General features: G+C 47.8%; 1 protein-coding gene across 1 annotated transcript; it reads right to left on the bottom strand.

Annotated features, from left to right (window-relative positions):
* Nucleotides 1-4,737: 4,737 nt before the first annotated feature.
* Nucleotides 4,738-5,679, bottom strand: LOC135050451 (olfactory receptor 52P1-like). The gene has a single exon (XM_063956943.1). The coding sequence runs from the start codon at nt 5,677-5,679 to the stop codon at nt 4,738-4,740; it is 942 nt and encodes a 313-aa protein (XP_063813013.1).
* Between the last annotated feature and the right edge of the window lie 20,999 nt (nt 5,680-26,678).

Genomic DNA, 26,678 nt, shown 5'->3' with positions numbered 1-26,678 from the left:
CTCTGAGAGAGAGTTAGATTTGGGTGGGGCGTGTTTAAACTGAAATCTAAATTGCAGTGTAAATATAAAGCAGCCAGTATTTACCCTGCACAGAAACAATATAACCCATCCAAATCTAACTCTCTCTGCATATGTTACATCTGCCCCACCTGCAGTGCACATGGTTTTGCCCATCTGCTAACAAATTTGCTGCTACAGTCAGTTCTCAATTAGGCCCACTGGCTTACCCCACTTAGACTCTCCTGGGGATTTGTGACATCGGACAACGCCACCAATATTCTGCGTGCGTTACATCTGGGCAAATTCCAGCACGTCCCATGTTTTGCACATACAATTAATTTGGTGGTGCAGAATTTTTTTTTCAAACGACAGGGATGTGCAGGAGATGCTGTCGGTGGCCCTAAAAATTGCAGGCCACTTTCAACATTTAGTGACTGCGTGCCAAAGACTGGAGGACCAGCAAACACTCTTGAACCTGCCCTGCCATCACCTGAAGCAAGAGGTGGTAACAAGGTGGAATTCAACCCTCTATATGCTTCAGAGGATGGAGGAGCAGCAAAAGGCCATTCAAGCCTATACATCCACCCACGATATAGGCAAAGGAGGGGGAATGCACCTGACTCAAGCGCAGTGGAGAATAATTTCTGTCTTGTGCAAGGTTCTCCAACCCTTTGAACTTGCCAGACGTGGAGTCAGCTCAGACACTGCCAGCTTGAGTCAGATCATTCCCCTCATCAGGCTTTTGCAGAAGCAGCTGGAGAAATTTAAGGAGGAGCTAAGATGGAGTGATTCCGCTAAGTATGTGGGACTTGTGGATGGAGCCCTTCATTCGCTTTGCCAGGATTCAGGGGTGGTCAATCTTTTGAAATCAGAGCACTACATTTTGGCCACTGTGCTCGATCCTAGGTTTAAAGCCTACATTGTATCTCTCTTTCCGGCAGACACAAGTGTGCCGAGGTGCAAAGACCTGCTGGTGAGAAAATTGTTAATTCAAGCGGAATGTGACCCGTCAACAGTTCCTCCTTCATTTTCTCTCGCAACTGGGGCTGCGAGGAAAAGAATAACATTTCCTAGCCCACCCGCTGGCGGTGATGCAGGGCAGTCAGGAGCAAGTGTTGACATCTCGTCCAGACTGAAGGACCTGCCAACGATTACTGACATGTCTACTGTCACTGCATATGATTCTGTCACCATTGAAAGAATGGTGGAGGATTATATGAGTGACCGCATCCAAGTAGGCACGTCAGACAGTACGTATGTAAACTGGCAGGAAAAAGAGGCAATTTGGATGCCCTTCCACAAACTAGCTTTATTTTACCTAGGTTGTTCCCCCTCCAGTGTGTACTCTGATAGAGTGTTTAGTGCAGTCAGTAATCTTGTCAGCGATCAGCATAGGAGGTTACTTCCACAAAATGTGGAGAAGATGATGTTCATCAAAATGAATGATACATTTCTCCATGAAGACATTTACCAGCAATTGCCCCCAGAAAGTACACAGGGACCTGTGATGGTGGATTCCAGTGGGGATGAATTAATACTCTGTGAAGAGGGGGATGTACACAGTGAAAGGGGTGAGGAATCGGGGGATGATGATGAGGTGGACATCTTGCCTCTTTAGAGCCAGTTTGTGCAAGGAGAGATTGATTGCTTCTTTTTTGGTGGGGGCCCAAACCAACCAGTCATTTCAGCCACTGTCGTGTGGCAGACACTGTCGCTGAAATGATGGGTTTGTTAAAGTGTGAATGTCCTGTTTATACAACATAAGGGTGGGTGGGAGGGCCCAAGGACAATTCCATCTTGCACCTTTTTTTCTTCTTTGCATCATGTGCTGTTTGGGGACTAGTTTTATATCTGCCATCCTGTCTGCCACTGCAGTGCCACTCCTAGATGGGCCAGGTGTTTGTGTTGGCCACTTGGGTCACTTAGCTTGGTCATACAGCCACCTTGGTGCAACCTGTTGGCCTAAAAACAATATTGTGAGGTGTTCAGAATAGACTGGAAACGAGCGGAATGTTGTTGAGGTTTATAATACTGTAGGATCAAAATTATCCCCAAATTTTGTGATTTTAGCTGTTTTAATGTTTTGTTTTGTTATAAAAACCATCCAGATGGACTGGATTGAAGCGTCCTTAGCTAAAGAATCTCGAGTAGAACATTTTTTTGAACTCTGGGAAAGTTACGTTTCAATACTCCCCGCCCAAACTAATCACTTACTTACTAATAAATGTTTCTCAACAACGTCATGGTATCACTATCTAACAAGGTTGGTGGTCAATGATCCGCCAGTTTAATGTGGCTACGTGGTGGGGTGTCGCGCAGCATGTCTCATTTATAAAGTCATTTTGATGTAACCAGGTTCTCAATTATATGCTGATTGTTTACAAACGCAGCATGTGAAACTTTAAAGTGACAACTTCAACATTGGTTTGTCACTAGATTAGATGAGGGCTGAATAAGCACGAGACCATATAAGAGCCCCATTTTTTGTGATTGGTTGTTTATAACAAAGCTGTTGCTAGGTAGTTTTTCTAAGGGACCTAGGGAATTTTCCATAGGTTGTTTTCCTTGTCCATCAGTACTTGTGGGTGTAGGCTTCAGTGCATATAAAAGCTTGGGTAATGTGCTTCATACTTCCTCTTGCCATTTGGACAGCCCCTCCCGCCCTCCCTCATGGTTTTTCTCTGATGTCAATTTTCTGTTCTGGTTTTCTCTTTTGTCGGCTATTAAAAGCCAGAGAGGCGGGAAAGTCGCTACCAGCCAGCGGTCATATAGGCCTAAGTGGTCATTGTGGGGCACCTTCTTTCGGAATAGATGGCGAGTGTGTCCTTACCCTGCGGTTGGACAATCGGACGCTCCCCTAGGGGAGCATCCATATTTGCCAGAGGAAAGAGTGGTGGGTCCTGCACAATGTGGGTTAGGCATGTAGGAGGTGGTTGTTATGGTGGTGCCCTCCTCAGTTTCGGTGGTATAATCAGATGACTGGAGCTGGCGTTTGGTAGCGCCTTTTTCTTTGCCATCCTCCAACATAAAATCTAGTTTAAAGTTCTGGTCAGTCATCAATAAATACCGTCTGACCTTTTAAATCTATCTATTGGTGTCCGTGTCTTTATTTATAGTGCTAAGCTAGCTTAAAGTTAAAGTGTAAGTGATCACAATAAAATGATGGGCGCCTTATATACCGTACTCAAAGGTTACTTGCATTTCTTATATGTTTTTCCACGGAATTAAGGGTACTCAGAAATACGCCGAATGTTTACAAACGCAATATGTGCACTATTAGAGTGATACTTTCAACATTATTTTGTCATTGTATACTCTACTCAACAACAGTTGCTTGTATTTCTTATGTATTCTGCCTCAGAGTCAATAATAAAAATATTTTTTTTTAAAACATCCAGATCCAAAACCAAAACCCAAAAAGTGTCCACCGTACATCTCTGTCTGAAATCCACGAGACCTGTTTGAATTGAGACTCATTTCTAGGATATTAGGGGGGTCGCTGACTAACCAAATTTCTAAAGGTTTTGCAAACTGCCTTGTTGAATACAGGAACCTTATGAGTCTTGGGTGGAGGTACCAATCGATATTTCCAAAGGCCGATGAGCAGGGGTTACAGGGGTATAATTATTAAGCAAATGAAAATGGTATCTATTTCCAATGCTTGCGGGTATATTTGAGTGTTTTTTGCTTATGGTCTGTTTATTTTTTGTGCTGTTTGCTAGTGATTTGGCAGAGAAATATTGCAGTTGTTACAATGGGAAATCCTGGGGGTGGCTCTCAGGTAAGCTAGCCCTCTGGATGCGTTTTAGCATGAGCCTTTATCATGAGGCCTTACTGTAGACAAATCACATGGCCCTGTGTGGGCACTGCTATTATGTAGTGTTAGGACTGCTGATATCAGAGAAGCCTTGGTGCGACTCAGCAGCTAAACATGTCTTTGCAAACACGTGTGACCAATTCTCTGTTATTCTATTACCAGATAGGTTCAGGTATTGTTACAGGTAATTTTTAGTGTACTGGGGGGATACTGGGGGGGGGGGGGGGGGGGGGCTGGGAAGCACCCCTCCTCTCTGTCTGCTGTTTGTTTGGGACCCCTCCCCTATTCTAGCACCTGATATATAATTATCTCCAGGAATGATTGAGCAGCTACCATTGTTTGTTTGTATGTGTGAGAAGGCATTGAATGGGAGCTGCATTTGGAAGGCATGCTGGTCCTTGTAGTGCTAATGGGAGATCTTAGGGGTGGCTCTCAGGTAAGCTAGTTCTCAGTCTGGATGCGGTTTAGTATGAGCCTTTATCATGAGGCCTTACTGTAGACAAATCACATGGCCCTATGTGGGCACTGCTATTATGTACTGTTAGGACTGCTGATATCGGAGAAGCCTTGATGCGGCTCAGCAGCTAAACATGACTTTGCAAACGCACGTGACCAATTTCTCTGAAATTCTATCTCCAGGAATGATTGAGCAGCTGCCATTGTTGGGTTATTTGGGCTATATCTGGTGGTACATACTAAACATCTTTCTGACAACATAACAGGATCTCCTCAATGCTCAGGGCGCTGCTCCCTTCTCAGTCCAAATCCATATTACACTATATAGTCAGTGACAGATAGGGGTGACATTACCAGGACAATCCATAGTTCTGCTCATCGCACAAATGCTGCTACAGCATAGAGGGAACATTTATTAGAAATGTGGCCCCAAAATTATTTCTGTTGCATAGAAGATCTAAATCTTAAAGCAGCTCTTGGAATATGATGACTACCCTGTCCCGGATCTCCTTGGTTCTTGCCCCATAGATGATGGGATTGCACATGGGTGGAATGAGGATATACAGGTTGGCGAGGATGATGTGGATGTGGAGGGGGATGTTGTGCCCAAACCTGTGTGCGAAGAAGGAGAAGAGAGCCGGGATGTAGGAGATCAGGATGACACAGATGTGGGGTCCACAGGTACCTAGTGCCTTATGACGAGCGGCCCTGGAGGAAAGTCTAAAGACCGCCCTAACGATGGCGCAGTAGGACACAGTTACACATATAATATCTACGGCTATCACCAGCAGAGCCACAGTTATACCATATATCTGATTTATGGTGGTGTCGGTGCAGGCTATCTTCACCACAGCCATATGCTCACAGTAGGTGTGAGAGATGATGTTGGTCCTGCAGTAGGACAACCTCCGTATCAGTAACGGCGCTGGCGCCATGAGGAACGAGCCTCTAATGATTGCTAGAACCCCAATCCTGGCTATAGTGGGATTAGTTAGGATAGAGGTGTATCTGAGAGGGTGGCAAATGGCAACATAGCGGTCAAACGCCATAGCCAAGAGAACCGTAGACTCCATCATGGAGAGGGCATGGATGAAGAAGAGCTGGGCCAGGCAGGCATTGAAGTTGATCTCCCTGGAGCTGAACCAGAAGATGCAGAGGATTTTAGGGGTGGTGGTTGCTGATGCCACAAAGTCAATCATTGACATCATGGCGAGGAAGAGATACATTGGCTTGTGAAAGGTCTCCTGGGGCATAATGATGCAGAGCACAACGCTGTTCCCCAGGATCGTGAGGGCATACATGGCAAACATAGGGATGGCGAACCAGAACTGGATATCCTCCAGGCCGGGGACCCCAATCAAAATGAAATTCTCAGGTCGGTAGAAAGTCTCATTGTGATCAACCATCGCATGAATTGTTTCTGTAAATAAAAATGAGATAATAGTTAATTTATCCAAAATACCTAGAGGGAATGTGTCCTCTGTCTCTCATTGGCCAGTGTATCAGTAGCCCCTTTAGCGGGGATACAGATGTTTTCTATAATACACTTATACCACTGCACCACTTACCACGGGGCAAAATACCTGTTTCTGCAATTTATCAATGAAATATCACTGGGGCTGAGCAATGCTGGGTGAGCACACATGTATCTATGACATATACAGATAGGTTCACGGTTATCTTGACTAGTTTTCTGCGCCTAGGCACAACATGATTTATTAGCATAAACCCTTCATCCATTGTTCTCAGCTGCAATACAATACAGAGAATAATACAGCAGGGGATTAAGTCCGACTGGCCAGTCTGTTATTCCTTTTAAAGGTCAAGATAAACAAGGACCCATCTCCTATATAATAGCCCAGATCTGTGACTTTGTGCCTCATTTGCTAACGCTGGGCGGAGTCACAACACTGGGCGGAGTTAGTCAAATCTGGGCAAATCTATAGGAGACTAGGAGCAGAAGCAGATAGTATGGGCATGGCACAGGCAGGGGTGCATATCTCCCAGCTTTCTTCAGGCAGACACTTGTGCATACCTCCCAGCTTTCTTCAGGCAGAAGGAGGGACACATGCGTGGTGAAAAGGGGGTGTGGCCAACGAAAAGGGGGCGTGGATTCGCGGGAGGACAGCAATCGCTAGTCACGCCCCCATTTTCGTCAGTGAGGGGGCATGCCCAGCACTCTGTGAGCTGCTGGCATGCCCCCAGGGGCGGATTATGAGTCCGGGGGCCCAGGGCACTTGAGACAGGGGGGCCCTATCTCATTGCTGTGCCTGCTGTGGGTTTGGGGGCGTGGCCTAATCGCGCCCATGGTGGCCACGCCCCCTTATGCAAACTCTGGGAATTATTATAATTTTTTTATGGGATTTTGGCCCCTCAGCTAGGGGTAAATCCAGAGGGGGTGGTCGCTCCCCCCTACACACCCGCACAGGCAGAAGAAAGCAGCAACACCACAGACCTGCCAACACGCAGCAGCGTGTGCTGACTGTAGCACAATGCTGCTGCTGTTACTGGCAGGACGAGGGAGCTTCTGAGCTGGGACAGAGCTACTCCAGCCGGGGGGGCCCTAAAACTGTGGAGCCCACAGTACATACCCCCTGCCCCCCCCCCCCTTAATCTGGCTCTGCTGCCGGACCCCCGTTTAATCTGTACCCCCTGATGCCCCCTCTCCTCCTGTCTCCACTAAATAGACGCTGTGCGCATGTGCACAGCGTCTATTCACCGCTGCTCTGTTAAGCTTCCCAACTGCCCCCCACCCCCACTGCGGCCCGCGGGTGGGACAGTGGGACAGACCCCAAAAAATGGGACAGTCCCGTGAAAATCAAGACAGTGGGGAGGTATGGGGGGGTGTGAGGGGGTATGCCGTACAGACAGACGGGCACCGGCTCACTGTGTACTTGACCCCCCACATCAGCATACTCAGCAGGGGCTCTCTGATGCGGAGGAGCGTCACTTTCTGGCACACTCCACGCTTCTTAGCTGCAGTTTTGTGGGGCACCTGCCGCTGTGCAGGTTCCGTGCTGCCTCTGTTATCTCCAGCCCCGGCAACCCCACCGCTAGCTGCAGCGCTGCCGCCCATAGTGAGGTGCGCCCAGCTCCTTCATACACTTTAGCCGGCGGGCAGCGCTGTAGAAGTCCATGCTCCGACCCCCTCCTCCCTCCAGCCACAGCGTCTCCTGGGGGCTAACCATTCACTCCCACTCTCCCCTTACCACAGTGCCCGGCAGCCGCGCGAGGTCCGCGGTGTGTGACTGAGGAGTGTGTGGGGGGGGGGGGGGATGCGGACGGGCAGAGGAAGCAGGACTCCAGCCTGAGAGAGTCAGCCATGCCAAGTCTTAACCAGCAGCAGTGACTCCGGTAATACACATCTGTCTGTCACCACTGTTCTGTCCCTAATAACAATCTCTCCCGTGCCCTGTGTTCTGTCATGTCCTTGTCACCCCTGGTCTTGCCCTGTCACCCCTGGCCTTGCCTTGTCATCCTTATCCTGGCCCTTTCACCCTTATCCTGGCCCTGTTACCCCTATCCTGGCCCTGTCACCCCTGGCCTTGCCCTGTCAACCCTATCCTGGCCCTGTCACCCCTGTCCTGGTCCTGCCGCCCATACCCTGGCCCTGTCACCCCTATCCTGTCCCCATCGCCCCTGTCCTGGCCCCGTCACCCCTGTCCTGGACCCGTCACCCCTGTCCTGGCCCCGTCACCACTGTCCTGGACCCGTCACCCCTGTCCTGGCCCCGTCACCCCTGTCCTGGACCCGTCACCCCTGTCCTGGCCCCGTCACCCCTGTTCTGACCCTGTCACCCTTGTCCTGGCCCTGTTTCTGCATACCCTCCAACTACCTTTTTGGCAGGTACAGTACCCACAGTGCCTCCAGACCCCTCCCCAATGCACCACACCTCCGCACCTTCCCCTCCACCACATGCGGCACTCCACCCCTCCCCCACACGCTGTGCCTCCAGACCCCCTACACCACCCGCGGCTCCCACTCCCCCGCCCCTCCACCACCCACAGCACCTCCAGACCCCCTCCACCATCCACCCCCCACATATGTCTCCCCCAGCACCCCCGCCCCTTCCCATCCCACAGCACCTCCAGAACCCTTCACCCATCCACAACATCACCGCACCTGCCCCTCCCCCACCCGTGGCACCCCTGCCCCTCCCCCACCTGCAGTGCCTCCGGATCCCTCCCCCACCTGCAGCCCCCACTCCTCTGCCCCTCCCCCACCCGCAGCACCTCCCAACCATTCCTCATTCAGGCCCCCCCCCGCACCCGCCCCCCCCCCCCTCCACCCGCAGCATCTACAGACACCCTCCCCCATCCGCAGTCCCCCCGCACCCGCTACATTCTGTACATTGTGCCCTGCAGGTGCTGTTCACACCGTCGCAAGGGGCTGCGTCTCCTTCACCATCGCACGCCCTTTCATTGTGCAATATTTAACCACTAACAAAGGAATGCAGGTAATACTCCATATAATACAAATATTGAACCCCAGATAGGCATGCAAGGGTTAAGGGGGCGTAGCCCCTTGCGACGGTGTGAAGAGCGCCCGTAGGGCGCGATGAAGCACCTAGTCAGTATTAGAGATGAGCGGGTTCGGTTTCTTTGAATCCGAACCCGCACGAACTTCACTTTTTTTTTCACGGGTCCGAGCGACTCGGATCTTCCCGCCTTGCTCGGTTAACCCGAGCGCGCCCGAACGTCATCATGACGCTGTCGGATTCTCGCGAGACTCGGATTCTATATAAGGAGCCGCGCGTCGCCGCCATTTTCACACGTGCATTGAGATTGATAGGGAGAGGACGTGGCTGGCGTCCTCTCCATTTAGATTAGATTTAGAAGAGAGAGAGAGAGAGAGATTGCTGTGATACTGTAGATTAGAAGAGAGTGCAGAGTGCAGACAGAGTTTAGTGACTGACGACCACAGTGACCAGTGACCACCAGAGACAGTGCAGTTGTTTGTTTTATTTAATATATCCGTTCTCTGCCTGAAAAAAACGATACACAGTCACACAGTGACTCAGTCTGTGTGCACTGCTCAGCCCAGTGTGCTGCACATCAATGTATTGTATATAAAGCTTATAATTGTGGGGGAGACTGGGGAGCACTGCAGGTTGTTATAGCAGGAGCCAGGAGTACATGATAAATAATATTATATTAAAATTAAACAGTGCACACTTTTGCTGCAGGAGTGCCACTGCCAGTGTGACTAGTGGTGACCAGTGCCTGACCACCAGTATATTAGTAGTATTGTATACTATCTCTTTATCAACCAGTCTATATTAGCAGCAGACACAGTACAGTGCGGTAGTTCACGGCTGTGGCTACCTCTGTGTCGGCACTCGGCAGGCAGTCCGTCCATCCATAATTGTATTATATACCACCTAACCGTGGTTTTTTTTTTCTTTCTTTATACCGTCGTCATAGTCATACTAGTTGTTACGAGTATACTACTATCTCTTTATCAACCAGTGTACAGTGCGGTAGTTCACGGCTGTGGCTACCTCTGTGTCGGAACTCGGCAGGCAGTCCGTCCATCCATAATTGTATTATAATATATACCACCTAACCGTGTTTTTTTTTTCGTTCTTTATACCGTCGTCATACTAGTTGTTACGAGTATACTACTATCTCTTTATCAACCAGTGTACAGTGCGGTAGTTCACGGCTGTGGCTACCTCTGTGTCGGAACTCGGCAGGCAGTCCGTCCATCCATAATTGTATTATAATATATACCACCTAACCGTGGTTTTTTTTTCGTTCTTTATACCGTCGTCATACTAGTTGTTACGAGTATACTACTATCTCTTTATCAACCAGTGTACAGTGCGGTAGTTCACGGCTGTGGCTACCTCTGTGTCGGCACTCGGCAGGCAGTCCGTCCAACCATAATTGTATTATATACCACCTAACCGTGGTTTTTTTTTCATTCTTTATACCGTCGTCATACTAGTTGTTACGAGTATACTACTATCTCTTTATCAACCAGTGTACAGTGCGGTAGTTCACGGCTGTGGCTACCTCTGTGTCGGCACTCGGCAGGCAGTCCGTCCAACCATAATTGTATTATATACCACCTAACCGTGGTTTTTTTTTCATTCTTTATACCGTCGTCATACTAGTTGTTACGAGTATACTACTATCTCTTTATCAACCAGTGTACAGTGCGGTAGTTCACGGCTGTGGCTACCTCTGTGTCGGCACTCGGCAGCCCGTCCATAATTGTATATACCAGTGACCTAACCGTGGTTTTTTTTTCTTTCTTTATACATACATACTAGTTACGAGTATACTATCTCTTTATCAACCAGTCTATATATTAGCAGCAGACACAGTACAGTGCGGTAGTTCACGGCTGTGGCTACCTCTGTGTCGGCACTCGGCAGCCCGTCCATAATTGTATATACCACCTAACCGTGGTTTTTTTTTCTTTCTTTATACATACATACTAGTTACGAGTATACTATCTCTTTATCAACCAGTCTATATATTAGCAGCAGACACAGTACAGTGCGGTAGTTCACGGCTGTGGCTACCTCTGTGTCGGCACTCGGCAGCCCGTCCATAATTGTATATACCACCTAACCGTGGTTTTTTTTTCTTTCTTTATACATACATACTAGTTACGAGTATACTATCTCTTTATCAACCAGTCTATATATTAGCAGCAGACACAGTACAGTGCGGTAGTTCACGGCTGTGGCTACCTCTGTGTCGGCACTCCGCAGCCCGTCCATAATTGTATATACCAGTGACCTAACCGTGGTTTTTTTTTCTTTCTTTATACATACATACTAGTTACGAGTATACTATCTCTTTATCAACCAGTCTATATATTAGCAGCAGACACAGTACAGTGCGGTAGTTCACGGCTGTGGCTACCTCTGTGTCGGCACTCGGCAGCCCGTCCATAATTGTATATACCAGTGACCTAACCGTGGTTTTTTTTTCTTTCTTTATACATACATACTAGTTACGAGTATACTATCTCTTTATCAACCAGTCTATATATTAGCAGCAGACACAGTACAGTGCGGTAGTTCACGGCTGTGGCTACCTCTGTGTCGGCACTCGGCAGCCCGTCCATAATTGTATACTAGTATCCAATCCATCCATCTGCATTGTTTACCTGAGGTGCCTTTTAGTTGTGCCTATTAAAATATGGAGAACAAAAATGTTGAGGTTCCAAAATTAGGGAAAGATCAAGATCCACTTCCACCTCGTGCTGAAGCTGCTGCCACTAGTCATGGCCGAGACGATGAAATGCCAGCAACGTCGTCTGCCAAGGCCGATGCCCAATGGCATAGTACAGAGCATGTCAAAACCAAAACACCAAATATCAGTAAAAAAAGGACTCCAAAACCTAAAATAAAATTGTCGGAGGAGAAGCGTAAACTTGCCAATATGCCATTTACCACACGGAGTGGCAAGGAACGGCTGAGGCCCTGGCCTATGTTCATGGCTAGTGGTTCAGCTTCACATGAGGATGGAAGCACTCAGCCTCTCGCTAGAAAACTGAAAAGACTCAAGCTGGCAAAAGCACCGCAAAGAACTGTGCGTTCTTTGAAATCCCAAATCCACAAGGAGAGTCCAATTGTGTCGGTTGCGATGCCTGACCTTCCCAACACTGGACGTTAAGAGCATGCGCCTTCCACCATTTGCACGCCCCCTGCAAGTGCTGGAAGGAGCACCCGCAGTCCAGTTCCTGATAGTCAGATTGAAGATGTCAGTGTTGAAGTACACCAGGATGAGGAGGATATGGGTGTTGCTGGCGCTGGGGAGGAAATTGACCAGGAGGATTCTGATGGTGAGGTGGTTTGTTTAAGTCAGGCACCCGGGGAGACACCTGTTGTCCGTGGGAGGAATATGGCCGTTGACATGCCAGGTGAAAATACCAAAAAAATCAGCTCTTCGTGTGGAGGTATTTCACCAGAAATGCGGACAACAGGTGTCAAGCCGTGTGTTCCCTTTGTCAAGCTGTAATAAGTAGGGGTAAGGACGTTAACCACCTCGGAACATCCTCCCTTATACGTCACCTGCAGCGCATTCATAATAAGTCAGTGACAAGTTCAAAAACTTTGGGTGACAGCGGAAGCAGTCCACTGACCAGTAAATCCCTTCCTCTTGTAACCAAGCTCACGCAAACCACCCCACCAACTCCCTCAGTGTCAATTTCCTCCTTCCCCAGGAATGCCAATAGTCCTGCAGGCCATGTCACTGGCAAGTCTGACGAGTCCTCTCCTGCCTGGGATTCCTCCGATGCATCCTTGCGTGTAACGCCTACTGCTGCTGGCGCTGCTGTTGTTGCCGCTGGGAGTCGATGGTCATCCCAGAGGGGAAGTCGTAAGCCCACTTGTACTACTTCCAGTAAGCAATTGACTGTTCAACAGTCCTTTGCGAGGAAGATGAAATATCACAGCAGTCATCCTACTGCAAAGCGGATAACTGAGTCCTTGACAACTATGTTGGTGTTAGACGTGCGTCCGGTATCCGCCGTTAGTTCACAGGGAACTAGACAATTTATTGAGGCAGTGTGCCCCCGTTACCAAATACCATCTAGGTTCCACTTCTCTAGGCAGGCGATACCGAGAATGTACACGGACGTCAGAAAAAGACTCACCAGTCTCCTAAAAAATGCAGTTGTACCCAATGTCCACTTAACCACGGACATGTGGACAAGTGGAGCAGGGCAGGGTCAGGACTATATGACTGTGACAGCCCACTGGGTAGATGTATGGACTCCCGCCGCAAGAACAGCAGCGGCGGCACCAGTAGCAGCATCTCGCAAACGCCAACTCTTTCCTAGGCAGGCTACGCTTTGTATCACCGCTTTCCAGAATACGCACACAGCTGAAAACCTCTTACGGCAACTGAGGAAGATCATCGCGGAATGGCTTACCCCAATTGGACTCTCCTGTGGATTTGTGGCATCGGACAACGCCAGCAATATTGTGTGTGCATTAAATATGGGCAAATTCCAGCACGTCCCATGTTTTGCACATACCTTGAATTTGGTGGTGCAGAATTTTTTAAAAAACGACAGGGGCGTGCAAGAGATGCTGTCGGTGGCCAGAAAAATTGCGGGACACTTTCGGCGTACAGGCACCACGTACAGAAGACTGGAGCACCACCAAAAACTACTGAACCTGCCCTGCCATCATCTGAAGCAAGAAGTGGTAACGAGGTGGAATTCAACCCTCTATATGCTTCAGAGGTTGGAGGAGCAGCAAAAGGCCATTCAAGCCTATACAATTGAGCACGATATAGGAGATGGAATGCACCTGTCTCAAGTGCAGTGGAGAATGATTTCAACGTTGTGCAAGGTTCTGATGCCCTTTGAACTTGCCACACGTGAAGTCAGTTCAGACACTGCCAGCCTGAGTCAGGTCATTCCCCTCATCAGGCTTTTGCAGAAGAAGCTGGAGGCATTGAAGAAGGAGCTAAAAGGGAGCGATTCCGCTAGGCATGTGGGACTTGTGGATGCAGCCCTTAATTCGCTTAACAAGGATTCACGGGTAGTCAATGTGTTGAAATCAGAGCACTACATTTTGGCCACCGTGCTCGATCCTAGATTTAAAGCCTACCTTGGATCTCTCTTTCCGGCAGACACAGGTCTGCTGGGGTTGAAAGACCTGCTGGTGACAAAATTGTCAAGTCAAGCGGAACGCGACCTGTCAACATCTCCTCCTTCACATTCTCCCGCAACTGGGGGTGCGAGGAAAAGGCTCAGAATTCCGAGCCCACCCGCTGGCGGTGATGCAGGGCAGTCTGGAGCGACTGCTGATGCTGACATCTGGTCCGGACTGAAGGACCTGACAACGATTACGGACATGTCGTCTACTGTCACTGCATATGATTCTCTCAACATTGATAGAATGGTGGAGGATTATATGAGTGACCGCATCCAAGTAGGCACGTCACACAGTCCGTACTTATACTGGCAGGAAAAAGAGGCAATTTGGAGGCCCTTGCACAAACTGGCTTTATTCTACCTAAGTTGCCCTCCCACAAGTGTGTACTCCGAAAGAGTGTTTAGTGCCGCCGCTCACCTTGTCAGCAATCGGCGTACGAGGTTACATCCAGAAAATGTGGAGAAGATGATGTTCATTAAAATGAATTATAATCAATTCCTCCGCGGAGACATTGACCAGCAGCAATTGCCTCCACAAAGTACACAGGGAGCTGAGATGGTGGATTCCAGTGGGGACGAATTGATAATCTGTGAGGAGGGGGATGTACACGGTGATATATCGGAGGGTGAAGATGAGGTGGACATCTTGCCTCTGTAGAGCCAGTTTGTGCAAGGAGAGATTAATTGCTTCTTTTTTGGGGGGGGTCCAAACCAACCCGTCATATCAGTCACAGTCGTGTGGCAGACCCTGTCACTGAAATGATGGGTTGGTTAAAGTGTGCATGTCCTGTTTTGTTTATACAACATAAGGGTGGGTGGGAGGGCCCAAGGATAATTCCATCTTGCACCTCTTTTTTCTTTTCTTTTTCTTTGCATCATGTGCTGATTGGGGAGGGTTTTTTGGAAGGGACATCCTGCGTGACACTGCAGTGCCACTCCTAAATGGGCCCGGTGTTTGTGTCGGCCACTAGGGTCGCTAATCTTACTCACACAGTCAGCTACCTCATTGCGCCTCTTTTTTTCTTTGCGTCATGTGCTGTTTGGGGAGGGTTTTTTGGAAGGGACATCCTGCGTGACACTGCAGTGCCACTCCTAGATGGGCCCGGTGTTTGTGTCGGCCACTAGGGTCGCTAATCTTACTCACACAGCTACCTCATTGCGCCTCTTTTTTTCTTTGCGTCATGTGCTGTTTGGGGAGGGTTTTTTGGAAGGGACATCCTGCGTGACACTGCAGTGCCACTCCTAGATGGGCCCGGTGTTTGTGTCGGCCACTAGGGTCGCTAATCTTACTCACACAGTCAGCTACCTCATTGCGCCTCTTTTTTTCTTTGCGTCATGTGCTGTTTGGGGAGGGTTTTTTGGAAGGGCCATCCTGCGTGACACTGCAGTGCCACTCCTAGATGGGCCCGGTGTTTGTGTCGGCCACTAGGGTCGCTAATCTTACTCACACAGTCAGCTACCTCATTGCGCCTCTTTTTTTCTTTGCGTCTTGTGCTGTTTGGGGAGGGTTTTTTGGAAGGGCCATCCTGCGTGACACTGCAGTGCCACTCCTAGATGGGCCCGGTGTTTGTGTCGGCCACTAGGGTCGCTAATCTTACTCACACAGCTACCTCATTGCGCCTCTTTTTTTCTTTGCGTCATGTGCTGTTTGGGGAGGGTTTTTTGGAAGGGACATCCTGCGTGACACTGCAGTGCCACTCCTAGATGGGCCCGGTGTTTGTGTCGGCCACTAGGGTCGCTTATCTTACTCACACAGCGACCTCGGTGCAAATTTTAGGACTAAAAATAATATTGTGAGGTGTGAGGTATTCAGAATAGACTGAAAATGAGTGTAAATTATGGTTTTTGAGGTTAATAATACTTTGGGATCAAAATGACCCCCAAATTCTATGATTTAAGCTGTTTTTTAGTGTTTTTGGAAAAAAACACCCGAATCCAAAACACACCCGAATCCGACAAAAATAATTCGGTGAGGTTTTGCCAAAACGCGTTCGAACCCAAAACACGGCCGCGGAACCGAACCCAAAACCAAAACACAAAACCCGAAAAATTTCAGGCGCTCATCTCTAGTCAGTATATATATTTACTTAATTAAATTGATTTCAAATTTTTCATATTTATTTGCTCTTAAGTATTCATTACTATTCCTGAGCCTGTATGTACGGCCCTCATGATGAAAGCAGAAACTATATCTGCCTTTATATCTGTCACCCACATAACTGTCTCATTGTCATTATATCTTGTTTAAAAAATGCAAAATAAAAATGAAATATGTAATAAAACATCCACATCATGCGTTCAGGGAATGTTCTGCACCAGAGCTGCATTAAGAAGGGGGGGGAGGTAGTACCCTGGGCCCCCCTTTCTAAGAGGGCCCCCCATCAGCTGCCACAGATTGGATGCTGACCTGGGCAGACGTGCCTGGGGCTCTCTTCTAGGGTCCAGCCTTCCATCCACCCCCAGAAGAGAGGCCCCCACACCGACCACCGTGGCCCGCACCCGGCTGATTGGATTAAGGCTCTCACTCCCTACACCCGGCAGTGCTCAGGAGAGAGGCCCCGCGCCGCACTGACTGGCGCACCCTGCACTCGGCAGCACCACGGCTGCTGGCGACGGAGGCTGCAAATGAGCAGAATCGGTTTCCATGCTGCCCCCTGCTGCGGGAGTGCATGAAGGGCCTGCGCTGCTGACTCATGGAGCTCAGGGAGAGGAGGCACACACAGAGCGGGCACAGCAAGGGAAGCGGTGCAGACACGAGAAGGAGGGCTTCCCTGTCTTAGGTGTATCGGGCCCCCCAAATGCTTAATCTGGCCCTTTTCTCCACATACATGTGTCATACGTGGCTTGAGGCTTTATCAGTCTGGCAGAAGGTTCCATGCTTCCAGGCTTTTTTCATTGCTCTGTACTGTATTATGGACCTTATCAGCTTCAGCTGCAGTTTTGATAATTTAGCAAAACTGAAACTGCTGGCGATCGCATGCTAATGTCCGCCAGCGATACGGTCGCAATTCATTTGAGATTGCATCGCTGGCATCGCAAAATAAGTGACGTCCCCTTCCTGCGCAGACTGGCTGCAAAGGCAGGTGCAGGGCGAACATCTTACCTGTCGGTGAGGCCGCGTGTGTAATGTCATGCAGCTCCCCTGAAAACAGCCTGGGCCTGCCCCCATTTTTGCTGACAGGCCCCCGACAGCCTCGCGAACACCTCTACCTGTCAATCAGGTGGAGGCATTCGCATCAAAGTCATAAAATCGGCAAACTGCATAACATAAGGCCCTATGGCCCTCATTCCGAGTCGTTCGCTCGGTAATTTTCATCGCATCGCAGTGAAATTCCGCTTAGTACGCTTGCGCAATAATCGCACTGCGACTGCGCCAAGTAATTTTACAATGAAGATAGTATTTTTACTCACGGCTTTTTCCTCGCTCCGGCGATCGTAGTGTGATTGACAGGAAATGGGTGTTACTGGGCGGAAACACAGCGTTTTCGGGGCGTGTGGATAAAAACGCTACCGTTTCCGGAAAAAACGCAGGAGTGGCCGGAGAAACGGGGGAGTGTCTGGGCGAACGCTGGGTGTGTTTATGACGTCAAACCAGGAACGACAAGCACTGAACTGATCGCAGATGCCGAGTAAGTCTGAAGCTACTCTGAAACTGCTAAGTAGTTTGTAATCGCAATATTGCGAATACATCGGTCGCAATTTTAAGAAGCTAAGATACACTCCCAGTAGGCGTAGGCTTAGCCTGAGCAACTCTGCTAAATTCGCCTTGCGAGCGATCAACTCGGAATGAGGGCCTATGAGGGCCTATGGCCCTCATTCCGAGTTGATCGCTCGCAAGGTGAATTTAGCAGAGTTGCTCAGGCTAAGCCTACGCCTACTGGGAGTGTATCTTAGCTTCTTAAAATTGCGACCGATGTATTCGCAATATTGCGATTACAAACTACTTAGCAGTTTCAGAGTAGCTTCAGACTTACTCGGCATCTGCGATCAGTTCAGTGCTTGTCGTTCCTGGTTTGACGTCATAAACACACCCAGCGTTCGCCCAGACACTCCCCCGTTTCTCCGGCCACTCCTGCGTTTTTTCCGGAAACGGTAGCGTTTTTATCCACACGCCCCGAAAACGCTGTGTTTCCGCCCAGTAACACCCATTTCCTGTCAATCACACTACGATCGCCGGAGCGAAGAAAAAGCCGTGAGTAAAAATACTATCTTCATTGTAAAATTACTTGGCGCAGTCGCAGTGCGATTATTGCGCATGCGTACTAAGCGGAATTTCACTGCGATGCGATGAAAATTACCGAGCGAACGACTCGGAATGAGGGCCCATGTTCATTGTATTTGTTAAGTGTCTTGAATCTTGTGGTCCAAAGATTGATGATACTGAGGTCTATTCATGAAGCAGTGAAAAGAATGGAGAAGTGAGCCTGTGGAGAAGTTGCCCATGGCAACCAATTAGCTGCTCTGTACAATTGTATAGTATGCAAATGATAAATGTTACTTCAAATCTGATTGGTTGCCATGGGCAACTTCTCCACAGGCTCACTTCTCCACACTTATCACTGCTTCATGAATAGATCCCACTATCAGTGTGATATGATATACAGTACATTTCATGTCAAACTGATATAAAGATATTGGGGTACATTTACTAAGGTGTGAGTTTTTTGAGATCTCGTGATGTTGCCCATAGCAATTAATCAGCAGGAATGTGATTGGTTGCTATGGGCAACACCTCCACTTCTAAATAAAACTCCCACCTTAGTAAATAACCTCATAGTCTTTATAACAGGGCCGAAACTAGGATTTTTGTCACCCAGGGCCAGGCCGTGATTTGTCATTCTTTGTTATGTTCATGTTACTCCATTACAGCAGATGCCACAACATGCGATACAGAGTCCTATGAGGCAGCACAGAGTTATATATATCCAGGTATTCCTTCCAGAAGGCATCTCAGTTCTCAGAGACCAACACCTAAAGAGGAACAGCAGCCAGAAAATGTAATTCCAGATGTCTCTGTTGTCTTATACTCTACAGCGGAGACCCAGAGGTAACCTGTCCATATACTAATCCACAGTAAGAGTTACTGACAGGGCTGGGTGTTATCTGTGTGACAGGCTCGGACCCACCCCCAGTTGCGGCCATGTTTATAAACAATGTGTCTGTCGAGGGATCCAATATCCGATGCACACGTTTCAGTTCTTCCGCTCATTGGTTGACCTTTTTCTAGACTGGAAGCTTGTAGAAGCTGAATTACATGTGTTATCAGGGCCAAACTGGCCAAGAGAAGGCCTAGCTGAGCAGCTTAACCTCCCGGTGCTCTGCTTGGCCGGCACACTTACACAGGGGCAAGCTGCGAGGCCACGCCCCATGACTTATGACACGCCCCAGTGAGGCATGGTCACCCCCCAGTAAGGCATGGTCACCCCCCAGTGAGGCATGGTCACCCCCCAGTGAGGCATGGTCACACCCCAGTGAGGCATGGTCACACCCCAGTGAGGCAAGGTCACCCCCCAGTGAGGCATGGTTACACCGCAGTGAGGCATGGTCACAGTCCAGTGAATAAATCTACAAAGGGAATGCCCAGGCCAAATGAAAGCCCCAGGACGCACTGCACTTTCTCTCTCTCTCACCATCTCTCTCTCTTTGGGGGAGATTCAAATGTTTGAAAAGTCGGTTGGGTGTCCTGTCTATTAGAAAGGAAAAAACAGACTCCCAGCTGACTTTTCAAACATTTGAATCTCCCCCTTTATGTCTATCTGTGACACACTAACAGGGCCGGACAGGCCATATGGTACTTCCGGTAAGTGCCAGAAGGGATGTTGGCCAGATGGCCCGGTCTGTGTCACGTATTTATACCATGTGTCATACATCTATACCATGTGTCACTCATTATAACGTGTGTCATACATCTATACCGTGTGCCACACATCTATACTGTGTGTCATACATCTATATCATGTGTCATACATCTATACCATGTGTCACATCTATACCGTGTGTCACATCTATACCGTGTGTCACATCTATACCGTGTGTCACACATATATATCATGTGTCATACATCTATACCATGTTTCATACATCTATACCATCTGTCACATCTATACTGTGTGTCATACATCTATACCGTGTGTCATACATCTATACCATGTGTCATACATCTATACTGTGTGTCATACATCTATACCGTGTGTCATACATCTATACCATGTGTCATACATCTATACTGTGTGTCATACATCTATAAGTGTGCAATACATCTATACCATGTGTCATACATCTATTCCATGTGTCATACATCTATACTGTGTGTCATACATCTATACCGTGTGTCATACATCTATACCATGTGTCATACATCTATACTGTGTGTCATACATCTATAAGTGTGCAATACATCTATACCATGTGTCATACATCTATACCGTGTGTCATACATCTATTCCATGTGTCATACATCTATACTGTGTGTCATACATCTATACCGTGTGTCATACATCTATACTGTGTGCAATACATCTATAACGTGTGCATAAGTGTGCGCAGGGGGGGTGCCTGGTGCGCACAGGCACCCCCTAATGTCTGGCACCCCGATCTCACATGCCTGATGCAGCGATAGCCGAGCAGGCTGATTACTGTCCCCTTTGCGCTGCACCCTATCAGGACTGCATTACTGACCGAACACCTGGGTTAATCAAGGGTGCCACTGCCACCGGCTTTCAAACTCCCAGCTCCACCTCCATGTAAAAAAACAGCGTGATGTAACGTGATTACGTCATGCTGCTTCCATGCCCACCCGTCACACCCGCCACATGCCCACCTCTCTCCTTCTATGCTATGCCAACGCCAGCCACTGATGAGGAGCAGCATGCAGCCAGCGTTCCTCTTAGGAAGACGAATTCAATACTGGCAGGCGGTCGGCAGCAACATTGACACGTCTGTGACTGTCAGTGAGAGACTGACTTGTAAGTAAGCTGCTGCAGCTTGCAGGGGAAAGAGAGGGAGAGCCAGACCAGGCTGAGGAGGAGCAGTGTAATTGCAGTGAGTGCCATCAGGGGTGTTTGTTTGGTGCACACCACAACATCTGACAATGTATCTGCTTTATTAGGATTGGTACAAGGGTGGATATTTTATATTACGTTGACCATCAATAGATGGTGCTAGACACGCCCAAAAGGCGGTGATAGACACACCCCTCCAATGGTGCACCCCCTAATAAAATGTGCTGTGCACGCCTATGAACGTGTGTCATACATCTGTACTGTGTGTCATACATATATACCGTGTGTCATACATCTATACCATGTGTCACTCATCTATAACGTGTGTCATACATCTATACCATGTGTCATACATCTATACTGTGTGTCATACATCTATACCATGTGTCACTCATCTATTCCATGTGTCATACATATATACCGTGTGTTATATATCTATACCGTGTGTCATACAGCTAACCCGTGTGTCATACATCTATACCATGTGTCATACATCTGTACCGTGTGTCATGCATCTATACCATTTGTCACTCACCTATACCGTGTGTCATACATCTATATCATATATCATACATCTATACCGTGTGTCATACATCTATACCGTGTGTCATACATCTATACCATGGGTCATACATCTATACCATATGTCATACATCTATATCGTGTGTCATACATCTGTACCATGTGTCATACATCTATACCATATGTCATACATCTATACCATATGTCATACATCTATACCGTTTTTCATACATCTATACCATATGTCATACATCTATACCATATGTCATACATCTATACCATATGTCATACATCTATACCGTGTGTCATACATCTATACCATGTGTCATACATCTACACCATGTGTCATACATCTACACCGTGTGTCATACATCTATACTGTGTGTCACTCATCTATTCCATGTGTCACTCATATATTTTGTGTGTCATACATCTATACCATGTGTCATACATCTATACCGTGTGTTATACATCTATACCGTGTGTCATACATCTATATCATGTGTCATACATCTATACCATGTGTCACAGTGTGTCACGTATTTATACCATGTGCCATACATCTATACCATGTGTCACAGTGTGTCACGTATTTATACCATGTGCCATACATCTATACCATGTGTCACACATTTATACCATGTGTCATACATCTATACCATGTGTGATACATCTATACTGTGTGTCAAACATCTATACCGTGTTTCCTCATCTATACCATGTGTCACACAGCTATACCGTGTGTCCTCATCTATACCGTGTGTCACTCATCTATACCATGTGTCATACATCTAACCTGTGTCATACATCTATACCGTGTCTCATACATCTATACCATGTGTCATACATCTATACCATATGTCGTACATCTATATCATGTGTCATACATCTGTACCATGTGTCATACATCTATACCATATGTCATACATCTATACCATATGTCATACATCTATGCCGTGTGTCATACATCTATACCATATGTCATACATCTATACCATATGTCATACATCTATACCGTGAGTCAGTCATACATCTATACCGTGTGTGACACATCTATACCGTGTGTCATACAGCTAACCCGTGTGTCATACCTCTATACCATGTGTCATACATCTGTACCGTGTGTCACGCATCTATACCATTTGTCACTCATCTATACCGTGTGTCATACATCTATAACATGTGTCATACATCTATACTGTGTGTCACTCATCTATTCCGCGTGTCACTCATCTATTCCGTGTGTCATACATCTATACCGTGTGTCATACATCTATACCATGTGTCATACATCTATACTGTGTGTCACTCATCTATTCCATGTGTCACTCATATATTTAGTGTGTCATACATCTATACCATGTGTCATACATCTATACCGTGTGTTATACATCTATACCGTGTGTCACACATCTATACTGTGTGTCATACATCTATATCATGTGTCATACATCTATACCATGTGTCACAGTGTGTCACTTATTTATACCATGTACCATACATCTATACCATGTGTCACACATTTATACCGTGTGTCATACATCTATACCATGTGTGATACATCTATACTGTGTGTCAAACATCTATACCGTGTTTCCTCATCTATACCATGTGTCATACATCTATACCGTGTGTCCTCATCTATACCATGTGTCATACGTCTAACCTGTGTGTCACTCAGCTATACCATGTGTCATACGTCTAACCTGTGTGTCACTCATCTATACCGTGTGTCCTCATCTATACTGTGTGTCACGCATCTATACCGTGTGTCATACATCTCTACCGTGTGTGATACAGATAACCAGTGTGTCATACATCTATACCATTTGTCATACATCAATACCATGTGTCATACATCTATACCATGTCATACATCTATACCGTGTGTCATATATCTATACCATATGTTATGCATCTATACCATGTGTCATGCATCTATACCATGTGTCATACATCTATACCGTGTGTCATACATCTACACCGTGTGTCATACATCTACACCGTGTGTCATACATCTACACCGTGTGTCATACATCTACACCGTGTGTCATGCATCTACACCGTGTGTCATGCATCTATACCATGTGTCATACATCTACACCGTGTGTCATACATCTATACCATGTGTCACTCATCTATACCGTGTGTCGTACATGTTATACCATGTGTGATACATCTATACCGTGTGTCATACATCTATACCATGTGTCATATATCTATACCATGTGTCATACATCTATACTGTGTGTCATACATCTATACCATGTGTCACTCATCTATTCCGTGTGTCATACATCTATACCGTGTGTTATATATCTATACCGTGTGTCATACAGCTAACCCGTGTGTCATACATCTATACCATGTGTCATACATCTGCACCGTGTGTCACGCATCTATACCATTTGTCACTCATCTATACCGTGTGTCATACATCTATACCATGTGTCATACATCTATACCATGTGTCACTCATCTATTCCGTGTGTCATACATCTATACCGTGTGTTATATATCTATACCGTGTGTCATACAGCTAATCCGTGTGTCATACATCTATACCATGTGTCGTACATCTGTACCGTGTGTCACGCATCTATAACATTTGTCACTCATCTATACCGTGTGTCATACATCTATACCATGTGTCATACATCTATACTGTGTGTCACTCATCTATTCCGCGTGTCACTCATCTAGTCTGTGTGTCATACATCTATACCGTGTGTCACTCGTCTAATCCGTGTGTCATACATCTATACCATGTGTCATACATCTATACCATGTGTAATACATCTATACCATGTATCATACATCTATACCGTGTGTCAATCATCTATTCCGTGTGTCATTCATCAATTCCATGTGTCATACATCTACACCGTGTGTCATACATCTATACTGTGTGCCATACATCTATACCGTGTGTCACTCATCTATTCCGTGTGTCATTCCTCTATTCCATGTGTCATACATCTACACCGTGTGTCATACATCTATACCGTGTGCCATACATCTATACCGTGTGTCACTCATCTATTCCGCATGTCACTCATCTATTCCGTGTGTCATACATCTATACCGTGTGTGACTCACCTATTCCATGTGTCACTCATCTAATCCGTGTGTCATACATCTATACCATGTGTCATGCATCTATACCGAGTGTATATAGCTAGACCATATGTCATACATCTATACCATATGTCATACATCTATACCGTGTGTCATACATCTATATCATATGGCATACATCTATACCGTGTGTCATACATCTATACCGTGTGTCATACATCTATACCATGTGTCATACATCTATACCATATGTCGTACATCTATATCGTGTGTCATACATCTGTACCATGTGTCATACATCTATACCATATGTCATACATCTAAACCATGTGTCATACATCTATACCGTGTGTCATACATCTATACCATATGTCATACATCTATACCATATATCATACATCTATACCGTGAGTCGTACATCTATACCGTGTGTTACACATCTTTACCGTGTGTCATACAGCTAACCCATGTGTCATACATCTATACCATGTGTCATACATCTGTACCGTGTGTCACGCATCTATACCATTTGTCACTCATCTATACCGTGTGTCATACATCTCCTATATAATAGCCCTATTCTGTGACCTTGTGATTCATTAGCTAACGCTGGGCGGAGTCACAACAGTGGGCGGAGTTATTCAAATGAGTCACAGAGATCTGGCCAAATCTACAGGAGACTAGGAGCAGAAGCAGATAGCATGGGCATTGGGCATGTCACAGGCAGGGGTGCAGCAGACCTCCCAGCTTTCTGCAGGAGCTTTCTCCAGGCAGAAGGAGGGAAACACTTGGCGAAAAGGGGACGTGGCTTCACGGGAGGGTCCCCGTTTTCGTCAGTGAGGGGGCATGCCCAGCGCTCTGTGAGCTGCTGGCATGCCCCCAGGGGCTGATTATGAGTCCGGGGGGCCCAGGGCACTTGAGACAGGGGAGCCCTATCTCATTGCTGTGCCTGCTGGGGGTTGGGGGCGTGGCCTAATCGCGGACCGCGCGGCCACGCCCCCTTATGCAAATTCCGATTTTTGTTTTTATGGGATTTTGGCCCCTCAGCTAGGGCTAAATCCAGAGGAGGTGGTCGCTCCCCCCTACACACCCGCACAGGGAGAAGAAAGCAGGGAGACTGCTGCCTCCCTGCAACACCACAGACCTGCCAATATGCAGCAGCGTGTGCTGACTGTAGCACAATGCTGCCACTGTTGCTGGCAGGACGGGGGGGGGAGCTTCTGAGCTGGGACAGAGCTACTCCAGCCGGGGGGGCCCTCTAAAACTGTGGGGCCAACGGTACGTATCCCCCGCCCCCCCCCCCCCTTAATCCGGCTCTGCTGCTGGAACCCCCCCCATTAATCCGTACCCCCTGATGCCCCCTCTCCCTCTGTCTCCACTATTCACCGCTGCTCTGCTAAGCAGAACAGCGAGTACAGGAGCTTTCCAACTGCCCCCCCCCCCCCCCCCACCGCAGGACACTGCGACCCGCGGGTGGGACAGCGGGACAGACCCCAAAAAATGGGACTGTCCCGCGAAAATTGGGACATTTGGGAGGTATGGGGGTGTGTGAGGGGTATGCTGTACAGACAGACGGGCACCTGCTCACTGTGTGCTTGACCCCCCACATCGGCATACTCAGCAGGGTCTCTCTGGTGCGGAGGAGCGTCACTTTCTGACACACTCAACGCTTCTTAGCTGCAGTTTAGTGGGGCACCTGCCGCTGTGCAGGTTCCATACTGCCTCTGTTATCTCCAGCCCCAGCAACCCCACCGCTAGCTGTAGCGCTGCCGCCCGCAGTGGAGTGCGCCCAGCTCATTCACACACTTTAGCTGGCGGGTAGCGCTGCAGAAATTCGAGCTGCTTGCAGGCTCTGACCCACTCCTCCCTCCAGCCGCAGCGTCTCCTGGGAGCTAACCAGTCACTCCCAGTCTCCCCTTACCACAGTGCCCGGAAGCCGTGAGGTCCGCGCCACGTGCATGCTATGACCCCCTCCTCCCTCCAGCCGCAGCATCTCCTGGGAGCTAACCAGTCATTTCCAGTCTCACCTTACCACAGTGCCCGGCAGCTGCGCGAGGTCTGCGGTGTGTGACTGAGAAGGGGGGGAGGGATGCGGACTGGCAGAGAAAGCAGAACTCCAGCCTGAGAGAGTCAGCCATGCCAAGTCTCCAGCAGCAGCAGATCCCAACAGGTTGGAA

The sequence above is a fragment of the Pseudophryne corroboree genome, chromosome 2, assembly GCF_028390025.1.
Source record: "Pseudophryne corroboree isolate aPseCor3 chromosome 2, aPseCor3.hap2, whole genome shotgun sequence".
NCBI lineage: Eukaryota > Metazoa > Chordata > Amphibia > Anura > Myobatrachidae > Pseudophryne > Pseudophryne corroboree.
Note: the sequence above shows the minus strand (reverse complement) of the source record. Positions and strands in the feature narration are given on the sequence as shown.